Below are 21228 nucleotides of genomic sequence, written 5' to 3' on the forward strand. Positions count from 1 at the left end.
TGGAAATGTCTGGCAGGTATCTCTTTAGTATGATAAAGAGTCTCTTGTAATTACCTTACAATGTATAACAATACTTCTAACCTTTGTAAAAATCTCATATAAACTCTAATGTAAAAATGCCTTTTGGGACTCCATAGAGACAGCCTGTGTTGTTATCAGATCCCGGGTGGTGTATGCATCCTCAATTAAAACTTTCTCACTCTTTCTGACTTGGAGTATGTTTCACTGGCTTGACTGCTCCAGGGCATGGACCCTATTCGGGTAACACTTAGGATAGTTTTTTTTTTTTTTTAATGTATCCATCACACAACCTTTGCCCGTTCAACTTTTTACAGATGTACAATTTATTGACAGCAATTACAGTAATTGGCTGTGTAATACTCTTAATCAATGTGGTTTTTCCATCACCTTTAACCCCCTTTTTCCCCTCACCCTCCTGCCTCAGTAACCACTAACAAACTTTGGTCTCTATACATTTGCCTTTTCTTGTCTTTTTATATAAGTGAGGTCATACAATATTTGTCCTTTTGTGATTGGCTTATTTTGCTCAGCATAATGTCTTTAAGCTCCATCCATACGGTAGCATGTATCAAGACTTCATTTCTCCTACTGGTTGAGTAGTATTCCACTGGATGCATGTACCACATTTCGTTTATCCATTCATCTGTTGATGGACATTTAGGTTGTTTCCACCTTTTGGCTATTGTGAATAGTACTACAGTGAACATTGGTGTATACGTCTCTTTTTGAGTCTCTGCATTCAAGTCTTTTGGGTATATACCTAGGGGTGGAATTGCTGGGTCATATGGTAGTACTATTTTTAGTTTTTTGAGGAACTGCCACACTGTTTTACACAACAGCTATACCATTTTGCATTCCCACAAGCAGTGGATAAGGGTTACAATTTCCCCACATCCTTGCCAAAATTTGTTATTTTTATTTTTATTTTTTTATCTTAGCCTTCCTAAACCAAAAAAACCAAACACATTGTGAGTTGATTTTGATGAGTAGAACTGTCTCATGGGGTTTCCCAGGAGCTGCTGGTGGATTTGAACTTTTGACTTTTTGGTTAGCAGCTGAGCTTTTAACTACTGTACCACCAGGGCTCCCTTAGCCGTCCTAGTGGGAATGAAATGGTATCTCATTGTGGTTTTGATTTGCATCTCTCTGATGGCTAATGGGAGCTCAACTGCTAACCAAAAGCTCAGCAGTTCAAACCAACCAGCCACTCCCTGAAAACCCTATGGGGCAGTTCTACTCTGCCTATAGGATCATTATGAGTTGGAATCGACTTGACGGCAATGGGGGCTAATGACGCTGAGCATCTTTTCATGTGTTTGGTAGCCATTTGAATGTCCTCTCTGGTGAAATGTCTTTTCAAGTCCCTTGCCCATTTTATGATTGGTTGTTTGTCTTTTTGTTGTTAAGTCATTGAAGTTTTATATGTATTTTGGTTATTAGATTCTTGTTGGATATATGGTTTCCGAAGATATTCTCCCAGTCAGTAGCTTGTCTTTTCACTTTTTTTGTAAAGTCTTTTGATGAACAAAAGTTTTTAATTTTTATGAGGTCGCATTTATTTATTTTGTCTGTTACTGTTTGTGCCTTTGTTATTATAATAGATAATCCATTGTTGAAAGCTAGGCCTGACAGCGTTGCCCCTCCTTGTTCTTCTGAGAATTTTGTGGTTTTAGTTTGCACATTTAGGTCCTTAACCCATTTGGAATTTGTTTTTGTGTATGGTGTGAGGCATGGATCTTGTTTCATTTTTCTGCATGTGGAATCCAATTTTCCCAGCAGCATTTATTGCAGAGATTCTTCTTTCCCCACTGAATGAACTTAGCAACCTTGTCAAAAATCAGTTGACTATAGATGTGTGGGTTTATTCCTGGACTCTCAATTCTATTCCATTGGTCTATGTGTCTATTGTTATACCAGTACCAGGCTATTTTAATTACTGTAGCTGTATAGTATGTTTTAAAATCAGAAAGTGTGAGTCCTCCTACTTTGTTCTTCTCTTTCAATATTGTTTTAACTATTTGGGGCCTCTTGCCATTCCATGTAAACTTGAGGATTGGTTTTTCTATTTCTGTAAAGAAGGCTGTTGGAATTTTAATTGGGATTGTGTCGAATCTATAGATTGCTTTGGGTAGTATTGACATCTTAACAGTATTAAGTCTTCCAATCCATGAACATCTTTTCATTTATTTCTTTTTAAATCTCTTTCAGCAGTGTTTTATAGTTTTTGTTGTACAAAGACTTAGGAAAGTTTTGACATCAACAACAGTTTGACACAGTAAGACAATTTGATAGTCACTCAGATTAGCTCCAAGTTCTACGAAGGGGGGCTTGGGATGGACAAGCCTTAAAGGGGGATAAAATAAGGGTTACAGCCTTAGGCACTGGCCTGAAGGTCAGGCTTTGGTTAGGCACATTGCTCTGGGCTTCCTGGAATCTGGGGAGCTGTGTGGGGTCACAGGAAACCTGGGGGAGATCATCTGAGAGAAAGGGGTTTTTGAGGAGTTTAGAGGCCTAGACCAAGAGTGGGCAAACTATGGCCTAGATAATTCACTTTGTCACCAGCACAATTTTGTAGGAGGCTTCACAAGCTTTCCCCATTCTCTCGGGCTTACTGTATCTCTGACCTCTCTGGATGGAAAAACTTAATGGCAGCTTCGCTGCTTCTGTCCCAAGTCCTGAGCTCCCAGGCCAGGCTTGCCTCCTCAGCCTGTGTAAGGGATGACCCTTCTACTAGCAATACCTAGTTAACGGACAAAGGTCTGGGAGAAAATGAACCATTGTGTTCATCATCACTACCACCATCACCACTACCATCACCACTATCACGACTTCCACCTCCATGATCACCATCACTATCACTATCATCACACCTGTGACCACCATCACTACTCCCATCACTATCACCACCACCACCACCACTACCACCATCAGCCATCACCACCACCACCATCACCACCTTCATGATCACCATCACTAACCACACCCGTGACTACCATCAACATCACCACCATTACCACCACCATCACCACCACTGTCATCACCCCTGCCTTCCCATTTCTTATCACAACCACCACCACCTCCACCTCCACCACCACATCTACCATCATCATCATCTCAAGCACTATTACCATCACCCCGCAACTATCATCTCCACCCCTACCACCATGATATCTATTGCCATCTTTACCATTATTATCACCACCGTCATCATTACCGCTATCACTATGGGCTGGCTGCTGAAGGCCTCTCCTGCTCTGGAGCTTGAGCCTTACCTTGCCCACATAATGGGGAAGCAAGGTGTTTTTCTCTTCATCAATATGCATCTGGTTCCAAATCCAGTCTCTCTTCTGGCGCCGGTGGGAGGACATCATGCTGGAGGTATCTAGCTGGGCCGGGTTAGCACTTGTGGCTGCTGCAGCTGCTGCGAGCAGGCCCAGGCAAGTGCCCAACGTGGCGACCAGCATCCTGAGCATCTGTATCTTCCCAGAGGGACAGACCTGGGAAAGAGGAGAGTCAACATCAGGGGACGGTGGTCACTGCCCTAGGGTGTGGACAGCTCCCAGTGAGAACTGAAATTCTTTCATCTGTTTACCCCTTCATCCTTCACTTTCTGCTGATACCAGTGAGACCAGACCCTGCTACTTCCCACAAAGAGCTCCCAGTCTGGAGTGGGGGAAAGACGGACACAGAAACAATTCCAGCCTGGTGCTGTCACGTGTGCTCAGATGGAAGCAAGCACAGTGGGTTTGGGAGCGCAGAGAAGAGGCCTGGCCCATCCTGGGGCTTTAGAAGGGTTTCACAGAGGAGGAGACGATGCTGATGCTGTGCTGATGGTAGCTCTCAAAGCCCTGTGCCATAGGCCCTCAGGTTACCCCTATTTTACAGATGAGAAAACCGAGGCACAGAGAAATTAAGTTCACCCTGAAGTACTTGGTAGGGCTCAGAATGGAACCCAAGTCTGACTGATTTCAAAGACCAAAGTTTCTTGTGTGCTTATTGTTTGCCTGACACCATATCAAGCACTTTACGTGTGTTCTCTCATTTAATCTACCCAACAGCCCTCGAGGTAGGTACAAGTAGAATCCTCATTTTATGGATGAACTGAGGAACAGAGATGTTTAGCAATGTTCCTGAGATCATACAGCCTGCAAGGAGCAGAGTCAGGATTTCTGAGTCTGTCTGACCCCCAAGTTCATGCTCTTTCCTACTGCCTTTCCTTGCCTTAGCAGCTCCCATGGGGTAGGACTTAAAAGGCTCCCTTTGAACACAAATGCCCCCCCTAGCCAGCCTGAAAGTCCTTGTGGCAGCTTTATTTTGATGCTCAAAACCCACGTCTTAAGCCAGAGGGTCAGGCCCTGACCCCAGAGTCACCAGAAGTGATTGGTTTAGGAGCTGTCACAAGGGCAGGGGTGGCACCTACAGTCAACATGGCAACCAACGTCATGAGCATCTGCTTCTTTCCAGGAGGAAGGGGGTAAAAGGGTGAGAGTCTGGGCTTGCAGGACTAGCTACATAATCTGCGGGGACCAGTGCAAAATGAAAACACAAGCCTTTGTCAAATATTATTGAGAAGTTCAAGATGGAGACAGCAGAGCATTAAACTAAGCCTGAGGACCTTCTAAGCTCAGAACCCTGTGCAACTGAACAGATCGCGTGCCTTTGGAGCCTTGGCACTTAGGATCACCCTGGGCCAGGAGCTGAGGTCTCCCAGTGACCAGGGCCAGCTTCATCCTGAATTCCAGGAATAGGGATTTTCCCTGCTGCCCCACAGGGGGCAGAGGCTGTGACCTTGGCCATCACTGTGCCCTCTCAGCCCTGACCCCATCAAGCCGTGCATCCTGGGTCCCTGTGTCACTGACCTGTGGCTCCTGGGATGGGGCAGGAGTAGAGGGTGGGTGGATGGGAGCGGGAACCAGGGCTTGTGCCTGCAGGAGACAGGAGCCCACGGGGTGCCGAATGAGGACTCCTCCCCCAGCTGTCCCCCACCCAGCCCAAGGAGGATGCTGGATCTCTGTACAGCACAGGAATTTCTAAACTCTGGTAACATTTCCCCTGAGCCACTGGCGCCCGTGGACTCAGTGAAAGCTGACCTTAGCATCCAGGCCTCCACCCTCCGGACTGGCCTCTGGCCCAGGAGGAAGTGGGACCCTACGGGGAGTGGGAAAGAAACGCTGGAGCAGGCCACTAGAATGAAGATGCCATGTGCCTGGGGGAGACCCTTCCTCCTCTGGGCCTCAGTTTCCTCAGTCATAAATGAGGGGGTCAAATGGGAAGATATCTGGAGCCCTTTGAAATAGGATGTAGGAAGGGCAGGTGTTCCAGCAGGAGAACGGCAGTGGACAAAGGCTTGGAGCAGGGAATGGCAGGGCGGGGGTCAGGGATCCTGATCTGGAAGCTGGTCCTGACTCAGGGGATGTGGCAGGCATGACCCCTGCCCTGGCCTTGCTGGGCCCAGGCCCTGTGGGTCATTTCCTTCTTTCCCTGAAAGGAATTGCAAGTCTGGGCTCTTTCTCCCTCCCTCAAGTGAGAAGTGACAAAAACAAAAAAACAAAAAATCAAAGCCAAAACAAACAGAAGTGAAACTGAGAAAGAGGGAGGGAGTGTTCTCAGGCTTCTGGGGCAGGATTTGAGCACCTACTGTATGCCTTCCTCCATGCTAGGCATCAAGGTGCAGCAGTGAGTGAGGCAGCAGACAGGACCCTGCCCTCAGGGAGTGCTCACTGTTGTGAGAACAGTAGGAAAATAAGTGAATGAGGAAAAACATCAGCTAGAGATCAGAGATGCTCTGCGGATGACGAGGGGGTGGGTGACAGAGAATGAGGGGGTGGCTGGCTGAGACTTTGAGGAAAGGGAAGACCTCTCTGAGGGGATAACATTTAAGCCAACATCTGAGTGATGTGAAGAGTCAGCCCTAAGAATGCCAGGGGAAGGAAGAGTATTCCAGGCAGAAGGACCAGCAGGTGCAAAGGCCCTGAGGTGGAAAAATGGCTAGTGAGTTTCAGGAACCAAAAGGAGACCCCCTGGGTCAGATAGAAATAAGCAAGGGGGAGTAGGGTGCAAGAAGAGGTGGCCAAGTTGGTGTGGTGAGTTGACTGATGGACCCCCAAAAATATCATGTCCTAATCCTCACAATCTGTAGCTATGTTACCTTAAATGGTAAAAGGGAATTTGCAGATGAGATTAGTTTAAGGATCTTGTGATAGGACGATTATCCTGGCTTATGCGGGTGGGCCCAGTGTCATTACAAGGGTCCTTATAAGAGGGAGGCAGGAGGGTCAGAGGCAGAAAAAAGATGTGTTGACAGAAGCCGAGGTTGGAGCGATGTTCACATTCACATACAATAATGATAAACTGTTCCCAGGGCCTGCCTTTCAGATATACTTTCTCGTTTAATTCCCACATGATTCCCAGGATGTAGAAATTATCATCCCCATTTCACAGATGAGGAAACCGAGGCCCAGAGACTCATAAGTGGTGGATCTGGAACCCTCACCCAGATCTACCTTTCTCTAAATTTTGGGTTCTGTCTACACCCAGTCTCAGAGGGTCCTTTCTGTGTCTTTTTGCCTTTTGTGTTGGAAATTTGGCCACCAAAATGGGGGCTGAGCAAAAAGGATTTTGCTGGACAATCGTTCTTCCTCTTTCTGCTGATGGAGAGGAAGTCGGGGCCGGCAGGGTCTGCTGTAGCCATGGTAGGAAAGAGAATTCCCCTGGGCCGAAGCCTCTGGAGGCGTGGTTGGTGTGGCAGCTGGGCAAGATTTATTGCCACCCTTTTCCTTTCAAAAAGAGTCATGTCTCTTGGTTGCTCTCACCAAGCTTTTGAGGAGACTTGGATGTTGCTGGGTGGATTTGGGCCTCACGGAAGCCCAGAGGGTCTGAGGATTTTGGAAGTGATTCCTGTGCCCAGAAACCCCTAGCTGAGCAGCCCGGGAATTGCCTGACAGCAGTGGTGAGCCAAGTGGTCCCACTTGGCAACTCAGATGTGAGTGCAGGGCACACAGAGTCCAGGCGCCTGCCTATGTCCCTGTCACCCAGGATCCAGGGTGACACCCCTTTCCTTGCAGCCTTGTAAGAGGCCTTTGGAGCATCTAAAAATGGATTTGAGGGTGAGGGAAGGCCCTCTGTGCCTTCTGTCAGTCTGGGTAGGTCCTGGGGGCTCCAAATCAGAGGACAGAGTGGGTGGCCCAAAGCCTCTAGCGGGTGACATGGAACTCAGCATTAGGGCAGGGATCCTCTGAAAACCCTGGGATGGCAGGGCTCACCCCTGCCTGACGGGAGGTCAGGACCTTGGAGAGTTCCCAGGGTTAGGGCTGTGTGTCCACGGTGGGTGAGGCCACTGGGGTCAGAACCTGAACACTGGGCCAGGGCTGAAGGCTGAGGGGTGGCTCCCAAGGCTGAGCCAACAGGCCACCCTGGGGACAGAACTGGGGTCCTGTGCCGTGTCTACTCCTCTCCAGTTACCTGTGGGTCTCAGTGGTGCTTGGTGAGCAGCCCCCACCCACAAGACGGAAGTTCCCCACACCAGCCAGGCGCCGTCACACCCTCCTGGCCTTTGCACTTTCTGTTCTCTCTCTCCTGCCTGAAAATGCAACTCATCTTTCAAGCTTTAGGTCACATGTCACCACTTCTTTGAAGCCCTCTCTGGAGTCCCTGGGATCTTGCAATCACTCAACAAACATTCATTTAGCACCTATTATGCTCCCTGGGAGGAGCCCTGCTGGCACAGTGGTTAAGAGCTCGGCTGCTAACCAAAAGATCGGCAGTTCAAATCCTCCGGCTGCTCCTGGGAAACTCTATGGGGTAGTTCTACTCTGTCCTGTAGGGTCGCTATGAGTCGGAATTGACTCGACACAACAGCTTGTTGGTTTTCTTAATGTGTCCTGGTGGCACAATTGCTAAGCGCTCGGCTGCTGACCTAAAAGTCAACAGTTTGAACCCACTCGGCGACTCCATGAGGGAAAGACCTGGAGATCTGCTTTCATTAAGATTATAGCCAAGAAAACCCTATGGGGCAGTTCTCCTCTGTCACACAGGGTCACCATGAGTCAGAGTCGATTCGAAGGCATACAGCAACAACTATGTGCCAGGCACTGCACTGCAGACGGGGAGACGACCAGCTCCACCCCCGCGGGAGAGACGGGCATTCACCACGTGAAAAAACGTTGCTGTTGTTGGCTGCCGTCGCATCGGCCCCCAACCCCTGAGGACCCCATACCCAGCAGAATGGAACACTGCCCGGTCCCGTGCCATCCCCATGACCGGGTGTGACGGGCAGGGGAAACTGGAAGAGGGGATAGAGGAGGAGAGGCCACTGACTGATCTGGGGATCTGAGTCCCAGGGGGGAGTCTTGCTTCTCTTGATGACCCACTATTTGTGGGCTCTCATCCGTTTCTGAGGTTTGGCCTTGAAGGGGCTGACAGGTCTGCTCAGCCCTGTACCCTCTAGATTACAATGTCAAAAAGAGGGGCTGGGGACACAGAGGGGAGAGAAAGGAAGAGAGGGAGGGGTTGGAGCTGCTCCTTTTGGAGCTCTCTTGGACCCCCTAGTTTTGTAGCTAATAGACCCTAAAAAGCCTGAACCCATGCCCCTGGGTTGGTCCTGCCCCCGATCACTGAGCTGCTCCCGACTTGGCCTGACCAGCCCTGCTCAGCCTTTGGGCCTCAGGGCCAAGTCTGGTCTCTGAGGAGTTGTTGAGCAGGCTGGAGGGCCCTGGTGGGGGAGCAGAGGAAGGCTCCAGATCTGGGATACACACACCATATCCTCAGATCACGCAGACACACTACCCCTCCAACACACCTACGGGAACACAGGCATCTACCCACGCCAACACCTGCAGAGCTGCCCACCCAGGCTGGCCCCTCGGCCCCGCCCAGCACCCCGCCTTCAGCTGAGATCTGGCAGCTGAACCCTGCTCCAGGGAAAGCCCCAGAGGGTGGGTGGATAGGACGCTCCGTCCCAGCCCAGCCTCCTGCTGGCTCTGGACTCTGACCAGAGGCCTCGGGTCAGGGATGAGGGACCGGCAGTGGGTGGAGGAGATGGCCCAGAACACAGAGGAGGTATGCCTGCAGGCGGGGCACGAGCTGCGGTCCGGCTCCCTGGGTGGCCCTGGGTCACTCTCCCCACTACTGGCCCACCCCTACCTGCTCCAGCCTCAGTCCAGGCCAGGGGCTGGCCCTAATGACCCCCACACCTCTTTAGGGACTCCAAAATTGTCTGCCACGAGCTCCAGATTTACAGCTGGGCCCTGACAGCCACAGACCCTGGAAGGATGAAGGGTGAGGCCCTGGGAGCCAGAGGATGGGGGTGCTGGGGGCGGGAGTGAGAAGCTATGAGCTGCCCTTTGGTGTTTTCTCCTGGTTTGTGGCTGTTAGGTCCTGGGACCTGCTCCTGTGGGTCCCAGGCTTCATCCCCTCCCATCGGGGTTCTGCCAACAGCCTCACTCTCTCAACTCCCCTTAGAGCTGAACTTCTCCCCATTGACCACCCCCCCTTGGCTCCCCAAATCTGCAGGGTGAAGTCTTGTTCCTGAGCCAGCATTCAAGGCCCAGCAAGGTGTGCCCCCTGATCACCCCTGCAGCTCCTCTCTCCCCCACCTCCCTGACCCTGCCAGACACGAGGGGAGATAGAAGTTTCTGGAGTAAACAGTGCTCCTCCTCTCAAGAGCAGGCTTTTTGTAGAAGCTGTTCGCTCTATCTGGAATACCCTTCCTTGTTGTGTTCCCTGGGTGAATGTTTTTAAAAAAAAAAACCCATGGCCATAGAGTCAATTCTGACTCATGGAGACCCCATGTGTTTCAGAGGAATACTGTGTTCCATAGGGTTTTCAATGGCTGTGACCTTTTAGAAGTAGATCACTGGGCCTTTTTGCCGAGGTGCCTCTGGGTGGATTAGAATCACCAACCTTTGGGTTAGTAGCTGAGCACTTAACCATTTGCTGGGACTCCTGGGTGAATGCTTTCTTTCGAACCCCAGGACATCTTCTCCATGAGGTCTTCTGACTGACTGCGGCCCCAGCACAGCCTCTGCCTTCCTGGCCTGAATCTCTGACTTCTTTCTGCCTTGTGTCTCCCAGGACAACAGCACCTGGGTCCAAGTTGCCACTCTATTCCAGTATCCAGGTGTATAAACTCAAGGCCCCAGACCTTGGCGTTTCGATGTCCCCATTGCTGCCTGACAGGTTGGCTTGGTCTCTAATTCTGATTTTGCCACTGGTCCACAGGATTTAAGAACAAATCGGCGTATTTTGCAGACAACACCTTGGGTGTCCAGAGCGGGTATAATTGTTGTTATAATTCAAAGAAGCTTTTCTTTGTCCCCAAATAGCTCCTCTAAAAATGACCCATCACATTGTAGGACACATTGCCATTAGGATTTGGATCCTTTGGGAACAATGAGATTATCTTTCTTAAGGGCTCCTATGAACATGCATCTATCCCTGTGCAGGGAATCTCCTAAGGTAAGACTGACAAAACAGAGCTCATGGGTACCAATTACTACTTCTTACCTGTGGCAGACATCACTAGTCAATCACAGTGTTTATTCCCACTGGACTTGAACTCAGCCTCTGAATCCTTCTCAACACAATCTTTGAGGTCGATATTATCAGTTCACCAGACTTAGTTTGCAATTTGAAACAAATTTGAGCTGTGGAGTGGGGGTCTCTGGGCCCCAGGGGGTCGTCCAGTCTATCCCCCTGTCTCCTCATGGGACAGCTCCAAGCTTCAAGGGAAGAACACCCACTCTAGGGAGTCTTTTCCAGCCTCCTCTGGGGCTTCCTGACTTTGAGTCTGTGTCAGGGGAGTCTACTTTGCCTGCTGTGCTCCCTGCAGGACTAGAGGGTGATGGGGACAGCAAAACATACCCTCACACCTGCCTGTTCATGAACCAGGTGACTGCGGGCCCGTCCCTTGCCCTCTCTGAGCCCCAGATGCCTTATCTGTAATGGAGGCAACCATGGCTGCCTCTCTGGACTGGACGTTTAAAGGAGATCTTGGGTGGGAAGCCAGGCGTGCAGTAGGTCCTTAGTAAGTGTGTGGGTGTCTCCACCCCCCCATCTCCCCACCCTCTCCAGCTTGGGAGCTGTGGGCTCCACCAGCGGACTCATGCCTGGCCCCGTTTCCTGGTTCTGCCCTGAGCCCATCTCCTCCTCCCCTCCATTCCTCTCCAGAAGGAAATCTTATTCACCGCCTGCTTGGTCCTCCTTCCACCTCCTGTAGGCCTGCTTCCCCCTCCTTCTAGTATCTGCACCTGCCAGGACCTGGCCGTTCCCACCATGGCCTGAGGCAGACAATCTACGGGTTTCTGAATGGCCTTAGGGAAAATTGCCCTAGAGAGATTGGAAGACTAAGGCTCAGAGAGCGGAGGGGCTCCAAAGCCTTGCAGCATCCAGGGCTCCTGCTTTTCCTCCAGGAAGCCTTCGGTGATTTCTCCATCCAGCCCCAACTTGGACCTGGGTCAGGACAGGTTTTTACTATCTCTCCAGCTAGAAGCCGAGCTCCTGACTGCAGGACCTGTCTGCTAGTACATTACTTTCCCAGGAGCATCAGGCTCCTGGCTCATCCTTGTGCCCGAGTTTGTCACCTGAACTGTCAGGGTCATCCTTCCTGGTTTTCCCCTCTCTAAGCTTCACTATGGAATGTGGCATGGGCTGTAGGGTCAGAAGGGGCTGAGCCTTGCTCATATCCTGCTTCCACCTCATGCTAGCCATGTGACCTCAGACCTTGGCCTCAGTTGTCCCATCTGTAAAACAGAGATTCCTGTAGTACCTCCAGGACTGCCTAGGGGCTGCAGAGAGGTGATGGGTGTCACAGGGATGGGTCCACGCAGGTGAGGGGCCTGAGATTTTTTCCAGGGCTGGTGGCCATTGTGCCCACTGTGTGTCCCCAAGGCAGCAACAGAGCTGTGAGTCATCAACTTGAGAGAAAATCAGTGTGGCCCCCTCTGGCTTCCTGCTTTCATGTCCGGCCCTTGTTTAGCTGCACAATTGCTTCAGCTGGGTGGTTTAACCCCTTCAAGGCCAGTAGACCCTCCTCCCCAGAGGAAGCCAGAAGAAGTGGGGCTGCCTGGGGGCTCAGCAACTCCTTGGACTCTCGGAGGGTCATCTGCTGCCCTGCAGGCTGAGGCCCACAGGTAGGGTGGACACAGGCCAGAGCGGGGAGACCGGGCTGCCTGCCACCCGAGGGCAAACCAAAGCTCCTGTGCTGGCACTTCCTGCTCTAAAGAACCCTCGAGCCCCACCAGCCTGCCCAGGTCCTCTGAGCTTCCCTGGCTGCCTTGTGTCCCCAGGATGCCCTTCGAGTCCCATTAGAATCCTATTTGCCACCACACAGGGCAGAGGTCCTGCACTCCCACCTCCACTGGGGTCGAACACAGTGCCCAGAAGATTGCAGGTGCCCAGAAGTGCTCCCCAAAGCAATAACTGACTTGGCACCTTCTCACTTCCACCTACTCCCTCTTACCTGCAGGGCTCCTGACCCATCCATTACGGGGCCTGGGATCAGTCTAGTGGCCCCGGACTGCACCTCAGGGGCCCAAACCTTCATGACATTCACAATCATGGTTGGCCCTGGGGTCGCAGATAAATCAGCCACAATTCCTGAAGGATCTCCCTACTCGGAGTCATTCCCATTGCCAGATGTGGACACCACTCACCTCATTTAATGGGCTCATGAAAAGACAGTTTCCCCCATTTTACAAATAAGAAGACAGAGATAAGAAGCCAGAGGTTGCTAGAAAGAACCTGGGCTTTGGGGTAGGAGATCCTGGTTCAGACCCCCTGCCAGCTCCTACTGAACTCCTCCAAATCTCAGCTGTCCCAGTTGAGAAATGGAGAAAGGCTATCTTGACCTCACAGTGTTGTTGATAATGGTAAAACAAGGAGCCCCATTGCCTGAGAACCTTCTATGCGCGTATCTCCAGCTCTCACAATGAATTGCAAGAATATTTGCTATCCCCGTTGTTCAGACAAGTAAACTGGTGGGTAACGTTCCCAAGATCACACGGGGAGCGAGAGGTAGAGCCAGGACCTGAACCCAGGATAACTGGGTCCAAGCCAAGCTCTGCCCCAGACCACCTCTCTCAAGGCTGTCCCTGGGGGCTGCCCTCAGATGTGAGGGCCCCGAGTCCTTTGGGCCCAGCCTTTGGGTGTGCAGGGGAGGAAGGAAAGGTCATTTTCCTGACCACAGCTCCACAGCACATAGTCAGCCCCCATGGGGAAGGGAGGGGAGGGAATTCCACAGGTAGCACCTCAAGTGCCCAGAGCTGAGCCTCAGTGTGCCCATCCTGAAAATGGGGGCTCTGGCTGACAGAGGGTGCACAAGACTCAGAGCTCCATTCTGGCCTCCTTCCTCGTATCTCAACACAGAACTGAGCTGGGGCTGGGGGTGATGTCAGGCCTTGGTGAATCCACTCCCGAGGGGTAAGGGCACAGAGTGGGAGCCAAGGCGTAGGTGCCAGTCCTCCGCCCCTGGTGTGCTGGGTGATTTGGGAAGAATCCTGCCCTCTCTGAGCCTGGCACAGATGGAAGCCAGTGGGCCTCTGAGGCTCCGTGGGCCCTGGGGTCACATTGAGCTGGAGAGTCCATTTGTGGGACAGCTGAGCTCTCACCTTCTCACCTGGCCCCAAAGCCCTCATCTATGCCCTGTGGCAGCACTGGGGAGTGTACCTTCCCCATCTGCTCTGAGCTGGACGAGGCCCAGTCTCCCCTCCAGTAGCGGTTCTCTCTTGGGAGCCTGATGCGGCCATTCTAGAGGTGGGGAAGATGAGGACCCTCCCATCCTGGGCACATGGTAGTGGCTCTGGGGTGGAATGCGGTGTGGGGACCCTCACTCACCGTGCCTGTGGGCTGAGAGGCGCCTCTGTTCTGTCAGGCTGTCCGTCCAGACCTGAGTGTGGTACAGAGCTCTCTGCGGCTTGGCCGTCCGCCTCTGGGGCAGGGGGAGCCACACCCAGCAGGCGAGGGAGGCCTGGCGACCGCCCTTTCAGGTTTTCCAGCTGGCCCTGGCCCACTTCCCCCCAGGATGTTTTCCTGTTATTGTTCCTTTGTGAGGGCCCGGCGGGCTGCAGATAGGCAGGTCCTGTGGTGGGCGGCCACCTCGCCCAGCCAGGCTGTCCACACGGATGCCTAGCTCTGTATCTGGTGTGGGACGCTGAACTCGGACCCTGACTCCAGATCTCAGCCCTGGGCCCCTGAGCCCAATACCTCAAGGGCCTGGTCCGTGGGGGCCCCTGGGCCTGCACCACACTATTTAATCCTCATTGTAACCCTGAATGAAGATGTTATTACCCCCATTTTACAACCCAGGAAACTGAGGGTCAGCAAGATTAAGGCACTTATTCACCTAGCAAAGCAGTCCTGGTGGTGCAACAGTTAAACACTCTGCTGCTAAATGAAAGTTCGGCTGTTTTGAACCCACCAGCGGCTCCACGGGAGAAAGAGCTGGTGATTTGCTTCCGCAAAGATTACAGCCAGGAAAACTCTATGGGGAAGTTCTACTCTGTCACGGGGTCACTATGAGTTGGAGTAGACTTGATGGCACCCAACAACAACAACATTCAACTAGCAGGCCTGTAGCAGAGCCAGAAATCAAGCCTGGGTCCACCTGGCCCCCCTGTGACCCTGTGGTGTACTGGGGTTCTTGGGGGACAGATTTACGGTGATGGGGAAGCTTCAGGGACCTCCGGGGTGGGGTGGGCAGGGAGATGGGAAACAGCCACTCTTGGCTTTAGGGGACCAGATGGACTTCTCCCTAGGGGTGTGGGTGTGGGGGTGGGTTCCAACTCTAAGGAGCCAGTCTGGGTTGTGGGATCTGGTTGGGTTTCAAAATATCGGGCAGGGATCCAGGTGTCCTGCCTGTTTTGTTGTGACTGTGGGCTAGTCATGTCCCTCCTTGAACCTCAGTTTCTTCATCTGCAAAATGGAAATAATCATAGTCTCAACCTCACAAGGCTGTTGAGATAAATAAGAGTCAATGAAGGGCTTGGAAGGTAGTGGAGCGGAAAGTGGGTCCAGAACCTGTGAGAGCTAAGAAGCTGGGAAGTGGGGGGCGGGGGTTCAGATTCTGTCACTCATGGGAGTCCCCTGGGGAGCTTTAAAAAACTACAGATACCTGGGCCCCACCCCAGATCAGTGGATTTGGAATCGCCCAGGGCAGGGCCTGGGAATCTGTCCTTTAAATAGTTGCCCTTGTTTTTCCATGAATGAATGGTTGGGAAGTCCGTTATACAGAGGCCCCAGAAAGGGAAGGCCTTGCCCAAGGACACTCAGTAAGTTAGTGGACACTTGTATGGAGGTGGAGAATGGGGTGGAAGAATAGATTTTTTTTTTTGATGAGGGATAAAGATTTCTCTATTTGGGCATGCTAGGGTTGAGATGCCAATTAGACATCCAAGAGGAAATGTCAAGTTAGGCATGGCCCGGCCTGGACATGAGTTCTGGAAGCCATGAGCTAATGGCTGGCCCCTAAGGCCATGGGAGTGGACAAGCTGACAGGGAGAGAGGTCCCCAGCCCTCCGACAGTAGATCTGTTAGAAGAGGAGGGTCCAGCAAGGAAGGAGGGAAAGCAGGAGAGGGCAGGGCCGCGGGGGCCAAGCAAGAATAGTGGACGTGGTCAGCTCGGGCCGGGGGACGGCTGAGCCTCCACCACTGGCTTTGGAAGAGGTCATCCATGACTTAGACCAGAGCAGTTTGAATGGAAAAGAGCAGGTAAGACAGACTAGGGAGGGATTAGTGAGAGGCGTGTGGTAGTAGAGATGACAGCTCTTTCCCAAGTCTGGCAGTGAACGGGAGTAGAGAAATGGGGGGGGGGGTTATCTTTAAGCTGATGGCCATGGTGGCATGTTTGTGTGTTGATGACATGTCGAGCCACGGGAAGACAGATAATGCCAGAGAGAGAAGGGCAACCCACTAGAAGGAGAACAGTCCTCGAGAGACGGGATCCCGGAGGGATCCAGCACATTCCATCATTGGTGGAATAAACAAACAACAGCTCAGTGTTTCCTCCTCCAACAGAATTAACCCTGCCTTTTCCTGCCTGGAGCCGGGGTGGCTGCAGGGGATCCAGGACAGGCCAGCGCCCCCTTCTCGTTTACCTGAGGTCCCGGGTGCCCAGCCTGGCTCCCCTCACCCCAACTGTGCAGAGTAACTGTCCTTGTGGACTACGTCTCCTGGGGACCTGCCCAGCCTGAGTGTCACTTCCTGCCTGGTCTCAGACTCACCCGGTGCTGGTGGCAGAGGGGGACTATTCCCTTTGTACTCCCAGTCTGTGGGGAAGTTGACTCTGCCCTGAAAACTTGCCGTACATTCCTGTTGGCTGTAACCTAGGGCAGGGCCAGGCAGGTTCATGCCTTTGGGCCCTGGGGGCAGGGGTCCTGGTCTCTATAGGGGTCCAGGCCACATGAGGGGAAGCTAGTGCCCCCTCAGGGCCCAGTGAAGATCTCAGGCCCGATTTCTGGCACTGCCCAGCCCCTACCCCAGCCCCTCTTGAGGCCAAGGAGGTAACAGGAGGGCACGCGATCAGGAAGTGCCATCAGGAGCAAAGGAGGCAGCCAGCAGCTGGCAGGAAACGGGATGGTCTGTGAGACCCGATTAGCAGCTGGAGGAGGAAGCAACAATGTGGGCTGTGTGTGTGTGTGTGTGTGTATGTGTGTGTGCAAGGACGGATGCCCACCCAGCCTCTGCCAGGACAAAAGCTGACTAGGGAGGGAGCCCTGTGATGCCCTGCTTGGAGAGGGACAGGCCTGGGGGTTGGCAGACCCAGGTTCAGATCCCATCATGGTCCATCACTGGCTATGTGACCTGGGGCAGGTGACTTAACCTCTCTGAGCCTCTTTTCTCAGCTGTGAAATGGGTTATCAGTTCATACTTTGCAGGGCTGCCTGGAGTATCAAATGAGACAATGAAGACAATGACTGTCACAGCATTATTGGGCGGGCTGTGGTCAGGCCGGAGAGAGGCCGTAGGCTAGGGAACCTCAGGCCACCATGGCCAAGGATGCCGTCAGGGAGGTGGCGGGCCGAGGAGTTAAAAGCAGCCTCTCCTTGGCCAGGAAGGCCCGAGGCTGAGCAAGGACTGAATTCCCGACAGTGAGAACAATACCTTATGTGCAGGCCCTGGGAGGGAGAGAGGGTGGTGGCCGAGCACTTTCCCAGATGTTTCTCACTTTCCTTTTGCAACATCCTGGCAAGGCTGCTGGGGCAATGGTGCTTGAGTACTGAGTGCTGTGGAGCTGGGGAGGTCCCAAGGGGGTGCAGATGTGAGGGTTACTTGCTGGGGCACATTCCACCTCCGCCACTTACAGTCCGGCTGATCCTGACATGCCACATAGCCTGTGGTGCCTTAGTTTCTCCTGCAAAATGGGGGTGATTGCAATGCCTTCCTCATGGGACTGCTTGAAGGAATCATTGAGAAGATGAACCTAAAGTGTATAGAACCGTCTCTGGTATACAGTAAGTGCTCAATACACGTTAGCCATGACAATGATGCCACTAGAGAGGTTGACGGTGGGGCACATGTGAGGATGTGAGCATGGGCATGGTGTGTGCTTATGTGGCAGCTGTGTGGCTACGTGTGTGTGTAAGAACGTACATGGAGTGTGTAAGGCACCCCATGGATGTGACCGTGTGTGTGGTATTTATGAGTGCAGGAGGGGCGTGGGGAGTGCAACCAGGGCTAAGGGCGGGCCTGGCCCCGGGGCAGCACCTTTCTACTCCTTCGTCTGGGATCGTCTGTCCCCAGTTTTACACCATCACCAGCACCTCCTCAGAGGCACAGAGGGGGCAAGGCCTGGCTTGGGGATGCCCAGAAATCTCAGTACGACAGGATGGGACCAAGGCTCCCCACCTCCCTGTCTGGAGGGCAGGCCTGAATCTGGTAGGAGCCTGGCCCCGTGGAAGCCAGGACTTCCTTCCCGTCTCCAGGCCCCACATTCTTTGCATCCTGTCAAAGTGTCCCAGGGAACAATGGGTGGGAGCCTTGGCCATTCGCAGGGGCAGGAAGGTGGGTCAGGGGCCGCTCTGTCCTGCCTCTTGATGGGGCAAACACACCAGCTCCAGCACTAGCCCTGAGCTCGGTGGTGTGGCCACAGGATCAGAACCAGGTGAGTCCAGGATGTCTGCCTCCTGCCTGCCTGGGTCCCCGGGCCATAGCTTCTTGTCTTCTCCACCTCAGAGACAAGCTATCTCCAGTCCCCTCAGCACACACTGCCACCTTGGCCTGAGGTGGGTTTTCTGTGCAAAATCCACCTAGGGGAGGGGAATCTGAGCTGGTCATGAGAAGGAGGCCGCCGAGGGAGAATCCAAGGCAGATTGGCTGGAACCCATCACTCAGGCTGGTGGGGGTCTTGGGAGTTCTCTAGGCTCACCTGCCCACCCTGCTGCCGAGAATCAAGAGGAAAACAAGAGGCTCTAACCCTCCAAAATAAATCCTCCCCAGTCCCTGTGCTAAAGCTCCCTTCTCATAGGGGCATATCAGAGCCTGTTAACTCCTATTTTACACGCGGTCCTGACAAACTGCTTCTCCAGGGCAGAGGGCACAGTGGTGAGGACAGTGATCACAAGCTCTGCCACTGCCTGCTAATCGGCACTTCTTGCCTTGGCTTTCTCATTCGTGAAATGGTAGTGACTCTCCACACCCTGTGCGAAGGCCATAGGAGAAACAAATCTCATAGTACTTTGGAGACTCTGAAGCCCGCCTCCTCCTCTGGCCTGTACCTCGGCCATTAAGCCCAGCTGAGACCGAAGGCAACAACATGAAGGAGGAGAACTGGGAGGGAGGAGGGAGCCCCGGAAGGGGTACTTGTGAGCAAAGGCGAGGGGCCCGCGAAAGAGCAGTGCTGAGGAACCCTGCGGGGATGCCAACCCAGATGAAAGGGAGCAGCTGGGGGTTTCTGGAGCCTCTTTCGTCTGTTGAGGACTTTTCAATGGCAGGGGCTATTCTTGTACCCCCTTTCTGATTCCATGTCTGAGAAACTGGCTGCCTCCCGAGTTTTCCCTGACTCAGACTGAGGTACCATCTCTGAGAACGGCTCTCTCAGGCCTGTCTGTGGGAAAGTTTCCTTCTGTCTCTCACATGGGGCTGGAGCCACTCACAGGAAACAGGTCGTGGTCCTTGGCTGGAGTGGGGGAGTGGGGGGTGCCTGGAGTCCTGCGGCTTCTAGAGTGAACCATGTGTGGGTTCCCCAAGCTGCTCTCTTTGGAGAGTAAATGATGCGTGAAATCGCCATCTAGTGGCCAGTGCTGAGAACTGACAAGCATCTCCAGGACTCAGAATGACTGTTCCCAGGGGACACGTGTGGAGAGAAGCAACGACTCAGTTGCTTAGACAGGCATTATTAGGAGACTTGGGCCCATTTTCCCAAAAAGTGTCCTTTGAGAAGGAGAGTGGAATGATGGCAGGTTACGTGTTTAAGCACTATGATTAGAGTTCCCTCACAAACCCCAGGAGAACCGTGGGTCCCAGGCAGGGGCTGGACGGGGAGGCCAAGGTGGACCCAAGGCATGAGGGCTCGGCCCACCCTCAGGGCTGTCAGACCTTTGTTCGGGCACAGATTCATTCAACAAACAGCCACTGTGGGCCAGTCCTGAGGAGGTGCTGGTGGTGAAGGGGCCAGCGGGACCTGAGGCCAGCCTCTAAGGGGCTCTGGGGCATAGGGGAAAAGCGTAGAATACTGGGGATGCTCAAATTTCTGTGGTCCAAGCCGGTCTGTTCTTGGCCCTGGGAGGAGGCTCTGGTGGAGGCAGGTAGGGGCAGGGGCTGGATAGATAGTGGTCCCAGTTGAGAGACCGGAGATAACAGTGAGGGGGGACTTCTGAGAGCTGATGCTGAGGGTCTGAATAAGAGCCCACAGAGGTGAATCAAAACTGATGGCTTCTGCCCACCTGAATGGCTTCCGAGGGACCAGAAAAGAGCTCCCCACCCCCCGGAAGTGTCTCGGGCCCTCCTGGGGGCTGGTGTGCCAGGGTTCTCACCAGGGACAGGGACATTGAAACCTTCTGAGGAAGGAGTGAGTGACTGGCTATGCGCAGGGCACTCAGAGGTTGGAATTCTTTTATAAAAATAAACCTTAGTGGAAAAAACAGATTTAAGGTCTTGTGCTATTGGAATAGTACAAGACCTCTTTAAAGTGTTAGAAAACAAAGATGTCAATTTGAGGACTAAGGTGACGCTGACCCAAGGCATGGTATTTTCAACTGCCTCATATGCGTGTGAAAGCTGGGCAATGAATAAGGAAGACCAAAGAAGAACTGATCCCTTTGAATTACAGTGTTGGCTAAGAGTACTGAATATACCATGGACTCCCAGAAGAACGAACAAATCTGTCTTGGTAGAAGTACAGCCAGGATGCTTCTTAGAAGTGACTATGGTGAGACTTTGTCTTGCGTACTTTGGACACGTTATCAGGAGGGACCAGTCCCTGGAGAAGGACATCATGATTGGTAAAGTAGAAGGTCAGCGAAAAAGAGGAAGACCCTCAACGAAATGGATTGACACAGTGGCTGCAACAATGGGCTCAAACCTAGAAAAGATCGTGAGGACGGTGCAGGACTAGCTGATGTTTTGTTCTGTTGTACATAGATAGGGTCACTATGAGTTGGAACCAACTCGATGGCACCTAAAAATAACAACAGCGGTTGGAAGGAAGGCGATCTGGTGGTGCAGTGGTTAAGCGCTTGGCTGCTAACCATAAGGTAGGAGGTTTGAACCTACCAGCTGTTCCTCAGGAGGAAGATGTGGCAGTCTGCTTCTGTAAAGATTTACAGTCTCTGATACCCTATGTGGCAGTTCTACTCTGTCCTATAGGGTTGCTATGGGTTGGAATCGACTCGATGATAATGGTTTTTTTTTTTTTTTTTTTTGAGCCCTGGTGGCGCAGTGGTTAAGAGCTCAGGCTGCTAACCAAAAGGTTGGCGGTTCAAATCCACCTGCCACTTCTTGGAAACCTTATGGGGCCGTTTTACTCTGTCCTATAGGGTCGCTAAAAGTCAGAATCGACTGGACAGCAATGGGTTTTGGTTTGATCTATTATAAAAGTAATATTTTTTATAACATAAAGTTAAATATCTGCATCCGAAAACACATAATTGTTTTTACTCCAAAAATACCAGTTCCTCTCTCTCTTTTTTTTTTTTTTTTTTTTTAATGCAAATGCTGTTTTAGCTCCTGTTGTGGGTCCACTTCATCTGATGATGGGCTCCTTTATTCCCAAACACA

General features: G+C 52.3%; 1 protein-coding gene across 1 annotated transcript in view; it reads right to left on the bottom strand.

Moving 5' to 3' along the window:
* The window catches only part of CDH5 (cadherin 5), a 32784-nt gene extending 18804 nt beyond the window's left edge, over nt 1–13980 (bottom strand). Inside the window, exons 1-2 of the mRNA XM_012554195.2 lie at nt 13852–13980; nt 3294–3518 (exon numbers count right to left, since the gene is read on the bottom strand). Of these exons, the coding sequence (XP_012409649.1) occupies nt 3294–3494 (201 nt within the window). The 5' untranslated portion in view covers nt 3495–3518; nt 13852–13980. The remainder of the gene's footprint in view (nt 1–3293; nt 3519–13851) is intronic.
* Nucleotides 13981–21228: the final 7248 nt, after the last annotated feature.

Source organism: Trichechus manatus, unplaced genomic scaffold, assembly GCF_000243295.1.
Source record: "Trichechus manatus latirostris isolate Lorelei unplaced genomic scaffold, TriManLat1.0 scaffold00014, whole genome shotgun sequence".
NCBI classification, from domain to species: Eukaryota; Metazoa; Chordata; class Mammalia; order Sirenia; family Trichechidae; genus Trichechus; species Trichechus manatus.